Below are 14,184 nucleotides of genomic sequence, written 5' to 3'. Positions count from 1 at the left end.
ATCTTACGCCGTAAGCCCGGGCGTATCAGTCATTTTCACAAAACAAGTCATTAAAGCACAAATCTTGCGGGTTTTGTATAAGCATTTTTTTTTCACGTTGTGCGGAAGTCAGTCATTTTCAAGAATAGTTCTTAACTAGATAGGAATAACGCAGAGACATTATTAATTTGCCGACACCTCCACTCCCACGCCCCCTCCCCGGTCCTCCATTCAGCTTGTTTTGTTTTAGTTTGTTTTTTCGAGCAATTAGCAAGTGGCCCTCGGCAAAAATGGAGAATGGAGAGAAGGGTTTGAGGAGCAAAGGGAAAAACAAGAATAGGAAAAAAGGACAATAACACGGCAAAAGTAAATGGAAAATAAGAAGGTAGAAGCGTTTTCTCTTTCTTCTTGTATTGCATCTTCAAACTTGTATTCATCCTCTTTCATATTTGCATTTTTTATTCCCCCGCCAAACGAAGTTTGATTAGTGCACGGTCGGTCAGCTGCAAATCTTTCGCTGCATCGAACTTCTCTCTCAGTTTTTAACCGATTCTCAACTTGGCACACATAATTATTTTATAGTGTTGGGGTAAAAATGTGCAAGACATATTTTTCGAACGTGTCGGAAAATGTGTTGCCATGGTAACGAGATATGGCAAAAATCTGGCAGTTCAAACTGCTTCCTCGGTTTTTAACCAATTCGTGTGAAATTTGGCCGGTCTTGAGGTGTTCAAGACATGTGTCAGAAATCATGTTGCCATGGTATAAATGACACATTATATGGTGAAGACTGAGTGAAAATCAGGAGGTTAGAAGTACTTAATAAATTTTCAACCAATTTGCATGAAATTTGGCTCACTCATTTGTTTTGAGGTAAAGATGTCCGAGACAAATTATTTGTGGGTATCGGAAATCGAGTTGCTATGGTAACAACATATTATATGCCCCAAATTAGGTTAAAAAAATCTTGCAGTTAGTACTTCTTCATCAGTTTTAAACCAATTTTCATGAAATGTGGCTCACACATTGGTTTTGAGGTAACGACATATAGTATGTCAGAAAATTAGGAAAAATATCTTGCGGTTTGAACTACATCATCTGTTTTTAACCAATTCTCATATTTAGCTCACGCATTGCTCTCGGGGTAATGATGCCAGGCAAAGCTGATTTTTTTTTCCATGTACTGGAAACTGTTGCCATGGTAACGGCGTCCGGCGGCGGGGGCATTAATCCCCGTCAGTGACAGTCTCTTTCCCTTTTTCCCCCACAACGGCGGTGCCAAATCTGCTGAAAATAATTTAAAATTGAAAGTAAGGGATCTTAACCGCGATTGCTCATTCGCCATCTCAAATTGTTGGCAATTAATTTTACGTGGTTTTATTAATCCTCGAATAACAACTATCAGATTAAAACTCAATCCATTTTTAGACCATTCCCCGCTTGAGAAGTCGAAAAAAGATATATTTCATTCAGACCATGTTAAAACTGTCCAATAAAATCCATTCTTATTCATCACATCGTAACTGTTTTCGGGCATACAGGTTCAAAAAATCTAGTATTGAATTGGAAAAGTGACATTCGCTGGGGAGATTTTACAAAAACTAGAAATTTGCTGATATTATTAACATAAAAACACTGTCGGATCCAGGGGGCAAAACTGGCCAATGCCTCCCCTTCCCTCCCCATTTGAAAGGCATAATAAAAAAATTCACCGTTCTAACATAAATGTGCCCCCCCCCCCTCTTGAAAGCGAGGACCTTTTTTTTTTTTTTTGCTTTTCAAAAGAGGTTGCTGTTTTTTGTGTACGAAATTACCTTAATTCTTAGGTGATTTTTTTTCTTTTTGAGGGGCATGTCTAATTTTCCTTGGGAAAGTGTGCCCCCCCCCCTTTGGAAAATCCTGGATCCATCCCTTGATAGAGGTCAATGTAATCAACAACCGATGCATCTTTTTTTATTTCTTGTAAGCGGCTTTTTTCGCCAGGTGCAATATTTTAAATAATATGTAACTCTTCATGGATGAGGAAGATTTGTAAATCCTAAAAAAAATCATTAGGCAGGTGATATTTAATAATGAAAACCACGTCTCGAAAGTCCTATGTTTTATCAGCTGAAAACCAGAAGGGCGCTGTCACCATTGACTTCGTACAGTAAACGTACCCTCTGGTTTTCAACGGAACATCTGTCAGACGCAGTAACGACATTCTGGTAGTCAACTGAGGATCTGCTCTTCGTTAAAATGACATAAAAATAAATTTGAAACGGGTTTAATGTTGGCTGACGGAGCTATTTCTTTTTCTTATGAGAGTATAGCACCAGATGAAAGAGGAGAGCCTAAATTCTTAAACTTGTTTGTATTTCGTTTTTTGTCTCACCTGCATAGCAGAGTGGGACTATAGGCGCCGCTTTCCAGACAGCGCGCGGCGGCGGCGTCAACACCAACTCTTAACCGAAGGTTAAGTTTTTTATATGACATCATGTCTTAGAACATAAGGACCTAGTTCATGAAACTTAACCACATTTCTGCCTGAGTTTCAGGTCACATGAGCAAGGTCAAAGGTCATTTAGGGTCAATGAACTTTGGCCAAATTGGGGGTATTTCTTGAATTCCCGTCATAACTTTGAACTTTTATTGGTCTAGTTAATAAAACTTGGACATAAGAATAATCAAGTATCACTGAACATACTGTGCTTATTTCAGGTCACATGACCAAAATCAAAGGTCATTTAAGGACATTGAACTTTGGCAATTTTAGAGGTAACTATTAGATTGCTGTCATGACTTTCAAAGTTTTAGATTACACGATCAAGGTCAAATGTTAATGAACGTAGTATTGAATCATTGTATGAATGGTGTGTTTTGTGAATAATTAATGTATTATAGTAGATTTCAAAGTCAGCAATGCTACTATATTGAATTGCGTGATGCAGGTGAGATCACCAGAGGCATTCCACTTGCTCTTACTATAATAATACTTTGTTTCGTTTTTTTTTCCTAGGACGTGCTGTATTATTTGACCCTTTTCTTTTGTTCTATTTTGCTTTTAGAATCGTCAGATTCATCTGGTTTTAATAATAAAAAAAAACCCTCTAGAAACAGAATTTTGAGTTGGATTCTATCTTAAATTTTATGGGGACGGGACTTCCCAAGGTACCAAGATTTAAACCTACCTAATCTTCCATCGTTCTGAATCTCTGAGAGTAGCTAGTTTCAGATATTTGGGCATTCGGAAGGACATTATTTTCATGGCATTTATAAAATATTTCAAGGCCATCGCACATGTAACGATTGGTCCGCGACCCTAGACACTTTTAGAATAAAACATAGAAATATTTGATGCTTACACAGACAATTATGCAACATCTTTCTGTTTGAAGTTCTAACTCGTCGGTTAAATACTTGCATGTAAGTTCACATCTGTGACTAAGAGCGAATTCAATATCTAGTCATAATGAAGTCCTAGCAATCGTACCATTGGCTAAGATCTGAAACCAATTAGACCTTCACTCCAAAATTACGGCTCTCAGTCATTAAACAATTTAGCATTAACATTATTACAATTAAAATGAAGTCGAATAAAAAGATACTTCTCATTCAAATTTTCATAAAACAAGCATTTGCTCGAAAATTGGATCGTGGGTTATTCGTTAGGTGCGCGGTGGACTTTGGAGTGACAAATGTCCACTAACGTATTGTTTTTAATTTCGTTTCGTCCACTAGGTTCACAAATCGGTATCGAAGAGTAGTCAAGAAAGCTGCGGAAGCTCTCATTCCAGAAGGAACAAACGCATGCGGACAAAGTCAGGGAAGAAGCACCATGAAGAAGAGCAGAGGAAGTCTCCTTCATCCTCAGAGAAACTCTGTGATCGACGCCGTTCACTAACCTCTGATGAATCGAGATCGAGACGGACGGACGATAACAAATCAAGGGATCGTTATGAGTCTAAAGGAACCCGGGCCGACGACGAAGGTTCATGGCGCAAGAGATCACCACCCGCAGGATCATCCTCGACGAAGGGAGCCCATGGTTCTTCACGTCACCACACCAAAGGCAGTAGAAACAGAAGAGATAGGAGTGGAAATGGGAAAACAGATCAGCAGCAAAGACATAAAACAGTTGATAAGAAATCCGTTGATAATCCCATAAAGGAAGAAGCCACTACCAGAAAGCTGGACCAAAGTGTCAAGGGATCGGAAGACATTTTCGATTTTGCATCAGATATCTTTAAGGAAGGAGAACGAAAATGCACGAAAGGCGTCAAATCGAGTTCAGCATCCAGGACAGACGTCAAGAAAGATGCTCGATCACATCGTTTGCTTAAGCAGTCTGATGATCGGAGAACGAAAGAGTATCTTGGGTACCAGCCGACGTATGTTCATAAACTCTACTCTTACGGAATCGACAACAAGGGGAAAAAGGAACCGCAGAAATCTGGACCGAGCAAGAAGGATGAGGAGATGATGTTCAGAAAAAGGGCGGTGTATATGATGCACTTGGAAGAAGAGCGAAAGAGGAAAGAAAGAGCAGCAGAGAAAGAAGCTGAAAAGAGAGGGCTCTCAAAATCACTTGAAAACAATATGAACGATTTCAACGAAAAGCTTGAAGAAGCTTTGAAGGGGAGGACGAGCACCCCTGATTTACAGCAGATCAATGAAACTGAGAGGAGGGAGACAATGGTTACAGAAACAACTCGATTGTTGCAAGACATGGAAGCAGCTCTGCCGGATGATTGTGAAAGTGAAGCGGTCCCCAAAAGTGCTAATAATGGAAGGAGCTCAGAAGGTTGTGACGGGACCTGTCCCGATGTACATCATTCTTCTGAAGCAATGAAGGGATGCTCTACGCCAAATAAGCACGACAGTGATAAATTAAAATCCTTAAGCAGTGGCAATTCTGATCCAGAAAAAATGGATTCTTCTGGTGACCAAACCTCGGCAAAGATTACCACTGAAGACGTCCAAGACGAGACGGTGGAAGAAGAAATGTGGAGCTTTGAGAGTGGTTCTTCTTCCTGCGATACATTTGATGCGAAGAAAGGATCAGCAAATATAAATGTAGTTAACAACCACTGTGATGATATGAATGAAGTTGGTATGTCTATCGAATCTGGTGAAGGACATGCAGAAAGCCACGCAGCAATAGATGACAGACTGTCCGATTCGAACTCAAATGATGCTAAAAGGGAAGGAGAGTCACATGGAAGACATGGCGGTCTTCCGCCAGTGATATCCAATCTTGATCTGAAGAATAACGGGAGAGTTTTAGCTGCATCGCGGAAGGAACATGTCATTCGCATTTCCTCTGAAGCTGTTTGCAGTAAGCAGCAAGTGTCAATGCCCGACAAAGAGACAACCATGAGTACACTGCAGTTGGAGCAGAGTGATTTAGTGCAAGAAGGCCCTGATACTTCAGCGACAGAGATTGCAAATGTACAGGGAGTTGTTGTAACCAAGTTATTAACCGGAATTGCAGGATTCAAAGAGGAAATTATGCCCCAGAAAAGTCAACCTGATGTACCAATATCGCGTGTTGAAACACTGCATAACAGGCCCCATGATATTCCTGGTGTACGCCAGAAAATAGAGCCGGTGAGTTCCTTTGAAACCAAAGTCATTATGTCTGATCCTTCTGAGTTTCCCGCTTCGACAAGAGATATTTCCAGCGTGACACATGCAAATGACGTCGACATAAGTATGTCATCATCGGGACATACAGACACGGAAGCAAAGGAGAACGTGCATCAGACTATGGATCCTGAAACACCATTGACGGAATCAAACTCTGTGCCTAAACCTGATGGTACTCCTAAGCAAATGCAGAGAAAGGATCCAGTAGATATATTGGAAAGTCATGCGATCAACTCTAGCCATTCTTCGTCTCCGAAAGTGGCACCAAGTCAGCAATATACCCGAATTGCACCTGCCAAGACAGTCAAAGCGACACCGACATATGTTCTTTCCCCTTCACCAGGTTATGTCCAACCCACGCCACAACAGACATTGATTGTGACGTCTTCTGCTAACGTAACACCAACAGGGAATGTGTTAAATTTGATCGGAAATCAAGGTATGATTCAGACGATTGAAAATAACAATGTCTTTCTTCAAAAGCAACCAAGACCAATAGAGATGAAAGGACCAACGACGCAGATTTCTCAAGGAGACAGATCTATTTTCAGCCAGGTAAACAATGCTGCTTGTCTATCAGTTCCTCCTCTGGTCGTTTTGCCAAGCAACGTCCTTCATGGGTTCAAAGGCCAACAAGGACAAAATATAAACTTCGTCGGTTCTGACTTTACTGGTAGTCAAATTGCAGGTAGAACTGCTTCCAAAACGAATTATCAACGCGACAAGGATCAAACGATGTGCTTCGATCAAAGACGCAACACAAGCAGTCAAGCTCAAAAACAAGCTTTCATCTTAGGAACTAATGGAAGAACCCAATCGACGAAGTTAGTACATACTGAAACAGCAGCTTTGTCCCCCACGCCACAAGGGTTGCTGGGATACATCAATGTTCCGGTGATCAAAGACGACCAAGGACGTTTGGTGATGATTCTTCCTAATGAGAAAGGTATCATGGGATCGAACCAGGCAAAAAATTATGAAGTTGGTAACGTGTATTCAAATCAGACTGAGGTGGACTCAAACGTGTCAGTGGTTGATCAAGTTTGTAAACAAGTACAGCATGCCCTTTCAACGAATGTGTCGATTGAAACATCCAGAATCCAACAGCCTTCCATATTGCGGAAGGATCAAGACATGGCTCATACAACAGCACAATTACGGAAGAACGCTGGGACCGTGGTTCCTCGTACTTCACTTGTAACCTCAAATGAGGGAACTCCCAAGTCTACAACTGCAGAAATACGGGCAGCAAGCATACCGTCTGTCACTTCAAATGCTAATGTCTCTGAAGATAGTATGCAAAAGATTGATGACAGTCACGTCGAGAGTTCACCCACTGAGCCCAAAGATGCTCTAGAAAAGGGTGGAGAAGGGGAAAAAGATCATGGATCACTCAAGAGTAAAAGTGTTGATGAGTTACGAGTTCGCCAGAAAGCTGTTACTTCTAAACTCAAAGAACTGAGGAGTGTTAGAGTATTGATTGCCAAACATGGTCGAATGGAAGAAATAGAATGTGTTAGGATGGTAGAACGATTGAAGCAAGTCGAAGATCTCTTCTTTCGGCAACTGATTGCTACTTCAAAGGAACTTGATGATAGGATGAGTAATGCGGAGCAAGGTGTCAATAGAGATGCCAAAGTGATATCTACATATAACTCTGTAAAGGGTAAAGGAGTTGAAAAATTAAATTTGACAAATTCAAATGTGCCATCTTCGGGGAGTGTCGCTAACAAGATGAAACGATCCGATGAGACAGTTGATAAATTATTTAACACCGCTAATCTCCTACGCAATTGTATTAACGCAATGGCAAAGAAGAGACATGGAAGGCTTGAAAGAATAAATGAAAACACTTCCATTAAAAACGGAGAATCACACTGTGATGTACGACGAGGTCAAAAAGCTGCAGAGGCCAAGAACAAATCGAAAAGAAATGGAATGGAGGAGCGGGATCCAGAAACACTGAAGGACGGTGATACCCCACAAGGAAGTTCAACAACGACGGTGTCGACGGACCTAGGGTGTGACTTGAGTAACGGGTCACCCGAAGGAGAGCAGTACCACTTACAGCCACCTGATACAAACGCAGGAGCCTCAACCGAAAAGATTGTTCTGAGATTGCAAAGGGTGCGGAACAGAGAAGATTCCTCCTCGGCATCATTGGAGGGCACCCAAAGTAAGTATTCACCCCACAGTAACGGCATCACAAAGGAGGCAGACACACTATTGTTGCAAGAAAAATCCTGTAATTCACTTGGGTGCTACATGGGGAACGTGAATAAAGCAGATTCCAGTGAAAACTTTCATAATGAGAGTAATAGTTCTGAAACTAATAGGAACGTCAACAGAAGCAAAAAAGCAACTGAGGTCATGACGTCAGAGAGTAAGTTCGGATGCTCTAAAGAATCATCAAATAGCAGCGGAAAATTTGTTACGAGCAAAACAAACAACAGAGATGACACTAGCACTGGATCAAGAAACGAGACACAGAAGGGCTCCCAGAGAGAAAAGAAACGTGCCGTATTCACTGGACCAACGAAGGAGCAAGTCCGTGAAGAAGATATGCGAGAAAGGGAAATGGTTAAAGAAGCGTGGAATCGGGTGTTTCCAAGGTCTTCTGTGAAAGATCCTTGCAGCAATTACCTAGAGAGTTCCAGTTCAAGTGAAAGTGAGCAACAGATTAGTTGTACAAGTGGAAAGGGAGAAAAACTTCGAAATACTGGGAAGGAAACACATAGACTGATAAAGCATGTTTATGGAAATCCAGTTATCCGAGGAAACCTCACTAGTATTGGTAACATCAATGTCACCAGGCAGGTTGGAGGAAGTTCAGAAACAAAGTTCCAGTGGTTGCTAAAGCAACTACATAAGAAAAGGATTGGAGGGTCACAGGTAAAACAGAAGAACCAGCTAAGAATGCAGATGCCTTTCGATACAAACAGTGAAGATGGCAGAGAATATGTATCTATGGTTTCGAGAGGTGTTCAAACTCGCAAAAGTAGAATCAACAGCAATGACACGGGAATCGGCTCCCGTAAAGAATCCATGACAGGTCAGGTACAGGTAGATGAAAATAAAGAAAATTCTCTTCCTACTTGCCTCTCTCGTTTTAACCATAACTCTTCGTCGGACAATCAGAACTGCCAGACGAAAAAAAGGGGACGGGAATCGACAGGAAGTAGCGGGAAACCACATGAGAAACTACCTCGGATACGATCACCCACACTCATAGTCGAATCAACAGGGGAAACTAATCAGATTGATGATATACAAGATCTGATCTCCTTGCGAGAAGAAGTCTTATCACGTCAATCCAGTTCAAGTGAGGACACTGTTGAGTATTGCGACAACTTGATATCTGTAGAAGAAAACTTCCGACAGCTCAAGCCTGTGGAAAAAGAGAAGAAAAAGTTTCGGAGCACTGGGACAATGACAGACCCACAGTCAACAACGGGAGACAGGTCGTTTATGAAGCCAAGTAAAGCCAGCAGTGGTCGTAAATTTGCAACTAAGACACGCGGTCATGGAACTTATGGCTGGTGCAAGAAAAGAATCGTAGGGAAGATTTCAAAGTCTAAAGGAAGAAAAGGAACCAAAGTGTCAACAGCTAAAGGCAAAGTTAAATCAAAGGTGGCATATTCCAAGAAGAATGATATTGTTCTTATATCAGATGATTCGTTAGAAGGGCAGTCAGAAGAGGAAAGTCCACAGAAGGAAATAATCCCCCAAAAGACAAGAAGGAATACTCTCGCGTCATTATCAGCCCGACTTTGGGACGAGTGTTACTGGTCTACGATAAATGACACTAGTAATCCCGATGTAACTGCGGCAAAGAGTATCCTGCCATCTAACAACAGTCCTCCTACAACTAGAAGAACAGGACTGGAATCGAAGATGCTAGGACTATGGAGTGATCTTCTGAGATACTCTGGAAATCGCCACGATGTTGACACTTTACCCGTTACTTCAGAAGACCTTGACAAGCTGGATCTACCACCAGCAATTGCCAGTTCCATGAAGATACTTCTTGAAGGATATGATATGGTGAAGCAGGGATCAAGTCTTACCAACGAAGACTCAAAATCAAGCACTGACCCTCAGGTCGAATCAACCCTTAATGAAAACAACTCTGCTGTAATACTTCAGATGACGAACAACGAGTCACCCTCCGTAGAAGGAAGAACAAATGATAAGGAAACCACAACTGACACTTCACCAAGCTATGACGAAGAAAGTCATGTATCTTCAAGCACTTGGGAAGCATCGGTGAGCACTGAGTTCTCATTAGAAACCTTGACGTCACATAGCGCAAACACAGTTGGATCTGGTCCCTCCTACCACTCTTCCTCGACGACAGCATCTCCACCATCCCTAAGCACTGAAGATGAATATATCCCAGCGGAAGAACCTGAGGTAAACCTTAGACGGTGGCCCACGAGGATGGAACTTGCATCAGCGAATGACCTTACTGACGCAATCTCCCCTGACATTTCAGCAGATGTCATGAACAGGAACGACCCACACGATGAAGGGGACAGTGGACGATCAGGTAAATGTTATATTTGTAAACGTTTCGTGTAAAGGGTGTGCAAAATAATAAAGCTGTGATCTATTTATCAAAGAATCAGCAACAATTACAATCACTTAATTGCCAATTATATTTTTAAAATGGTTAATGAAAAGGCGGTGCAAGACAATAATAATATTAATATGCTATGGTCCATCTTTCAAGTATGTCAGTACATATATTAGTTGAAATGGCGTCAGAGAATGTCGGACAAGTAGTAGAATAAAAAACATGTATTCTTTTGAGTATGTTTATCAAATAAGCATATACTTTAAAAAGAATCTCCAAGTCAATTAAATAATAGATATTTACCAAGTGAACTTCATTGCTTTGTACAATAGAAAGTAAACTTCGACACAGATGTTTGAGCATTTCTGAACTAAATTCTCAAGTAACCTTGGGCTAAACATATTTTTTGGTCTGGCCGGAGTTGTGGCGCGGGTAGGACGGTATTGTTCAACCTATTTCTTTTCTAATCGATAACCAGGTAGCGAAAGGGCAGACTCTGTGGCGGTAGGGACGTCGACAGGCTGGCAGATAAGTGGCGCAGGAGACCTCAGGGAGCCAAGGATGTTAACTGCACCCAAGGCAACTGCCAGGAACAGGAGACGACAGAACAGGGTTATGAGTTGGCCAACCATAATCCATGAAGAAGAGGATCCTGATGACGACATTCCTCTGGCCAAGCTCATTGAGAAGGAGAGAATGAAGAGACTTAAAAGGGAGGCTGCTGGAAATGACCATACCCTTGAGACACTGTTCGTGGTGGCCAACAAGGACAATAATATGGAGACGAATCCGTCCTCTCCGGAGTCGGATCTTCCAGGACCATTCCTCCTTAATCCTTCGCAACTAAGAAAAATTTCATTGGACTCCCCCGTCCCAGGGACAGCTGCTGAGGACAAGCAGCAAGATGCAGCAGTACCAAAGCAAAATGATGGCATGAAAGATAGTGAGCGTTGCGAAACAACGGAAGCAAATGGTCAGTGTATAGACTATTCCAATGGCAGTCATTCAAGGCAACAAGAGGAACACAAAGATATGGACGAACACAAAGATTTGAACAGACCACAGAGTTCAGTGTCTTTGAAGAAATCTGGTAAATTCCTATATGGAGACTCTAAGAAGGGCAAATCTCTGGTAAAGAAACATAAGCCCACATCGAAAGAAGTAGTGCAAGGCCTCTCTTCGAATTCCAGTGAGGCTTCTAAGCCGAGTGGTAGACGGTTTGTAGTAAGTTGCTCTCCAGCTACAGATGCACTATCCAACGGGAACCACTTGTACTACAGAAACGATTCAAGTCCTGATATATTTGAATGAATGTTTTAAACTTATGTTACGTCATTGTGATACCCATGAACTCGACTATTTGTTTACTAGCTGGGCTACTCAGATCCCTTATAACTCTCATCGTGATTGTTTCATGTGTTTGGAACTGCATGCGAGGAGCGCTTTCCGCTTATCGGTGGGTTTTGCGCAGACGCAATAAAGGAGTCTTCCTTAGTTTTTGGCGGTCTTTGAAGTCTGTTTAGTTTTCGTTTGCTTTATTCCCCGTACTTTAAACTGTACAATATTATTAACGTGTGTTTCCATGGTAGCTGGAAAATACGCATACGCTTCGTTAAGTTTAATGTTAATAAGATTGCGGTACAGTTTATTGAAGAAATAATACCATTTTACGAAGTGCCGACCCAATCTTTGCAAGTTTTCATATCCATTGCATTATGTACATGCATGTTTGTCATTTATTTTTTGTTGCTTTTACCATAGATTGTGGCAATTTAAGATAGCATTACGTTTGTAACTTGGTCATTCAATCATCTCCTCTATGTTGCCGATTTTCAAGAAAACCGAATAGGCCTATGTAATTGGGGGCGGCGTCAGGGTATTTTCAGAGGGGAAGTTTTTTTTCCAAGTGATATAAAAAAAAACAATATGGAAGGAAGGGAAAGGGAAGAAGTAAGATAGTGATGATAGTGATGTATGAAAAAGAGGCTGGATTATATAACCTTTACTTTTCATTTGAAAAAAAATAACGGCTCCACAATTAAGGGTAAAGCTTAATCCTTGCCCTTGATTCCCCCTCAAATCAAGTTGGTGCCAACCCTGGTTATAACAATCTTTTGTTTCCATTTCAAGAATGTTAAATTCAACTTTAAGATATCAACTTAAAAAGAGAATTTCCAGCTCACTGTCTTTCGTTTCTAAATGTGTCTCAAGTGACAAAGGTTCCTTGATCACTATGCAGATTTGACTAGCTTTAGAAAAAAAAGTTGGAAGCTTAAGAGTATGTTGTATTATAAATTTGATTTTTTATATATATGTTTATAGTTATAACACATCTAAAGTTTGATTATTTTTAATCGAGTTCCAGCTCAATTGTTTATTTTTTGTTTCCATGTATCGTTTTCTGAAGAAGTAGATTTTTTTAGATTTTCTCCCATTAATTCATCTTAGGTCACGTTCATACAGTTTTGTTTTTCATTACGATTATTATTGTTTTACATTACATTATTAGTAGTAAGTTCTAAGTCTGAAGTTAGTGGAAGTATTTTACCATCATTAATTAGAACTTCGACTTGGTCGAATAGCTACAATTGTATAGCAGAGAAGAAATAGTTTCTATACGAGTTGACAAAAATTCAAAATGGAATGAAATCTATGTGGAAAAAGTACATTTTCAGCGGTAGTGTTCAGGTCATGATTTAAGATGTTCCCTTTCTGATGTCACATCAGGTTGTTTAAATAACTCGATGAAAATGTAAACAAGTGTACATTTACATATGAACAAACCAATATTGTAAATAATTGTATATTAATAATTGAATAAACCGATATTGTGAATAAGGGTACATTAATATTTGAACAAACCAATTTTGTAAATATGTTCATATTGATTGATATGTGAACAATAGGCCTTATTAATATTATATCATCGCACAAAGTTTAGAAAGAAGGAAAGAAAAGGAATTTTGGTGCATAATATCGTAATATAAAACCTTCAATTGGACTTGCAATTGTAAAAAAAGGATAAAGTCGTCGTAGTGTATATCGCACAAACGGAGTACCTTACATTTCATGACGAGATTTTTATGAAATACACCTATTTTAAGTATTGTTTTAACTTTATGACATACTCATAGGAATTTATAACATATCTTAAACGAAACAAAAATATGTAGAGCGCAATGTCATTGTAAATGTTTATTGCAATATAAAGAAAATTTGAAAAGGACATATTTTAGAGTATTGTGAAATCTTTGACAAGCTAGATAATATAACTGAATTCAAATGTGAGGTTTGACAATGTCTGCAATATGTAAAGAATTTTAAAGAATTATATATATATTTAGAGTATTGTGAAATCTTCGACAAGCTGGATAATATAACTTAATTCAAATGTGAACTTTTACAATGTCTTTGATCTTTATTTTTATTTTTTTACCAAACACAAGAGATAAATGTTTATGATTTATGAGATTAGTTCTAAATGGTACTTGTTTTATTTTCAAGTTATGGGTACCTGGCTGGGTAATAATAATAATAGTCGGTTCTTGAATAGCGCATAACATATTATGAATAACGTCTCTATGCATTTCCAAAGGACTTGGATATTTTTTTACCCTGGCTGTGTAGCTCAAGCAGCTTTTACGCGCTCGGTATTTCAAGGAATGAATTCCTGCCAGGTACCCATTCACCTCACCTGGGTTAAGTGCAGCACAATGTGGATTAATTTCTTGATGAAGGGTAATTACTTCTAGGGCCATTACATAAATACAACTATTATGTCAACTACTATGGAAACCATTATTGTGATAAACTGTTGACCCCTGTCACATTGGGTGATTTCAAGTCCGGTGTTGGCATTGATGTTGGTGTTGGTAGCACAATTTGGATTGCTTCCCCTAGCTCCAAAACCTATTCTGGGTTGGTAAAACTGAGCCAGATCACATTGACACCTCAACAACTAGTTTCAAGACCACATTCATTTTATGTTTGGTGTTATACTC

At 40.0% G+C, this 14,184-nt stretch overlaps 1 protein-coding gene across 1 annotated transcript; it reads left to right on the top strand.

Annotated features, from left to right (window-relative positions):
- Nucleotides 1-3,709: 3,709 nt before the first annotated feature.
- On the top strand, nt 3,710-11,885 carry LOC121417204. Its single transcript, XM_041610821.1, has 2 exons — nt 3,710-10,156; nt 10,662-11,885. Exons 1-2 carry the CDS (start codon nt 3,769-3,771, stop codon nt 11,492-11,494), a joined length of 7,221 nt encoding a protein of 2,406 aa, XP_041466755.1. The 5' UTR covers nt 3,710-3,768; the 3' UTR covers nt 11,495-11,885.
- The last annotated feature ends 2,299 nt before the right edge of the window (nt 11,886-14,184 follow it).

Source organism: Lytechinus variegatus, chromosome 6, assembly GCF_018143015.1.
Source record: "Lytechinus variegatus isolate NC3 chromosome 6, Lvar_3.0, whole genome shotgun sequence".
In the NCBI taxonomy this organism is placed as follows: domain Eukaryota; kingdom Metazoa; phylum Echinodermata; class Echinoidea; order Temnopleuroida; family Toxopneustidae; genus Lytechinus; species Lytechinus variegatus.
The sequence above is the reverse complement of the archived record's forward strand: the minus strand, read 5'-3'. Positions and strand labels throughout refer to the sequence as shown.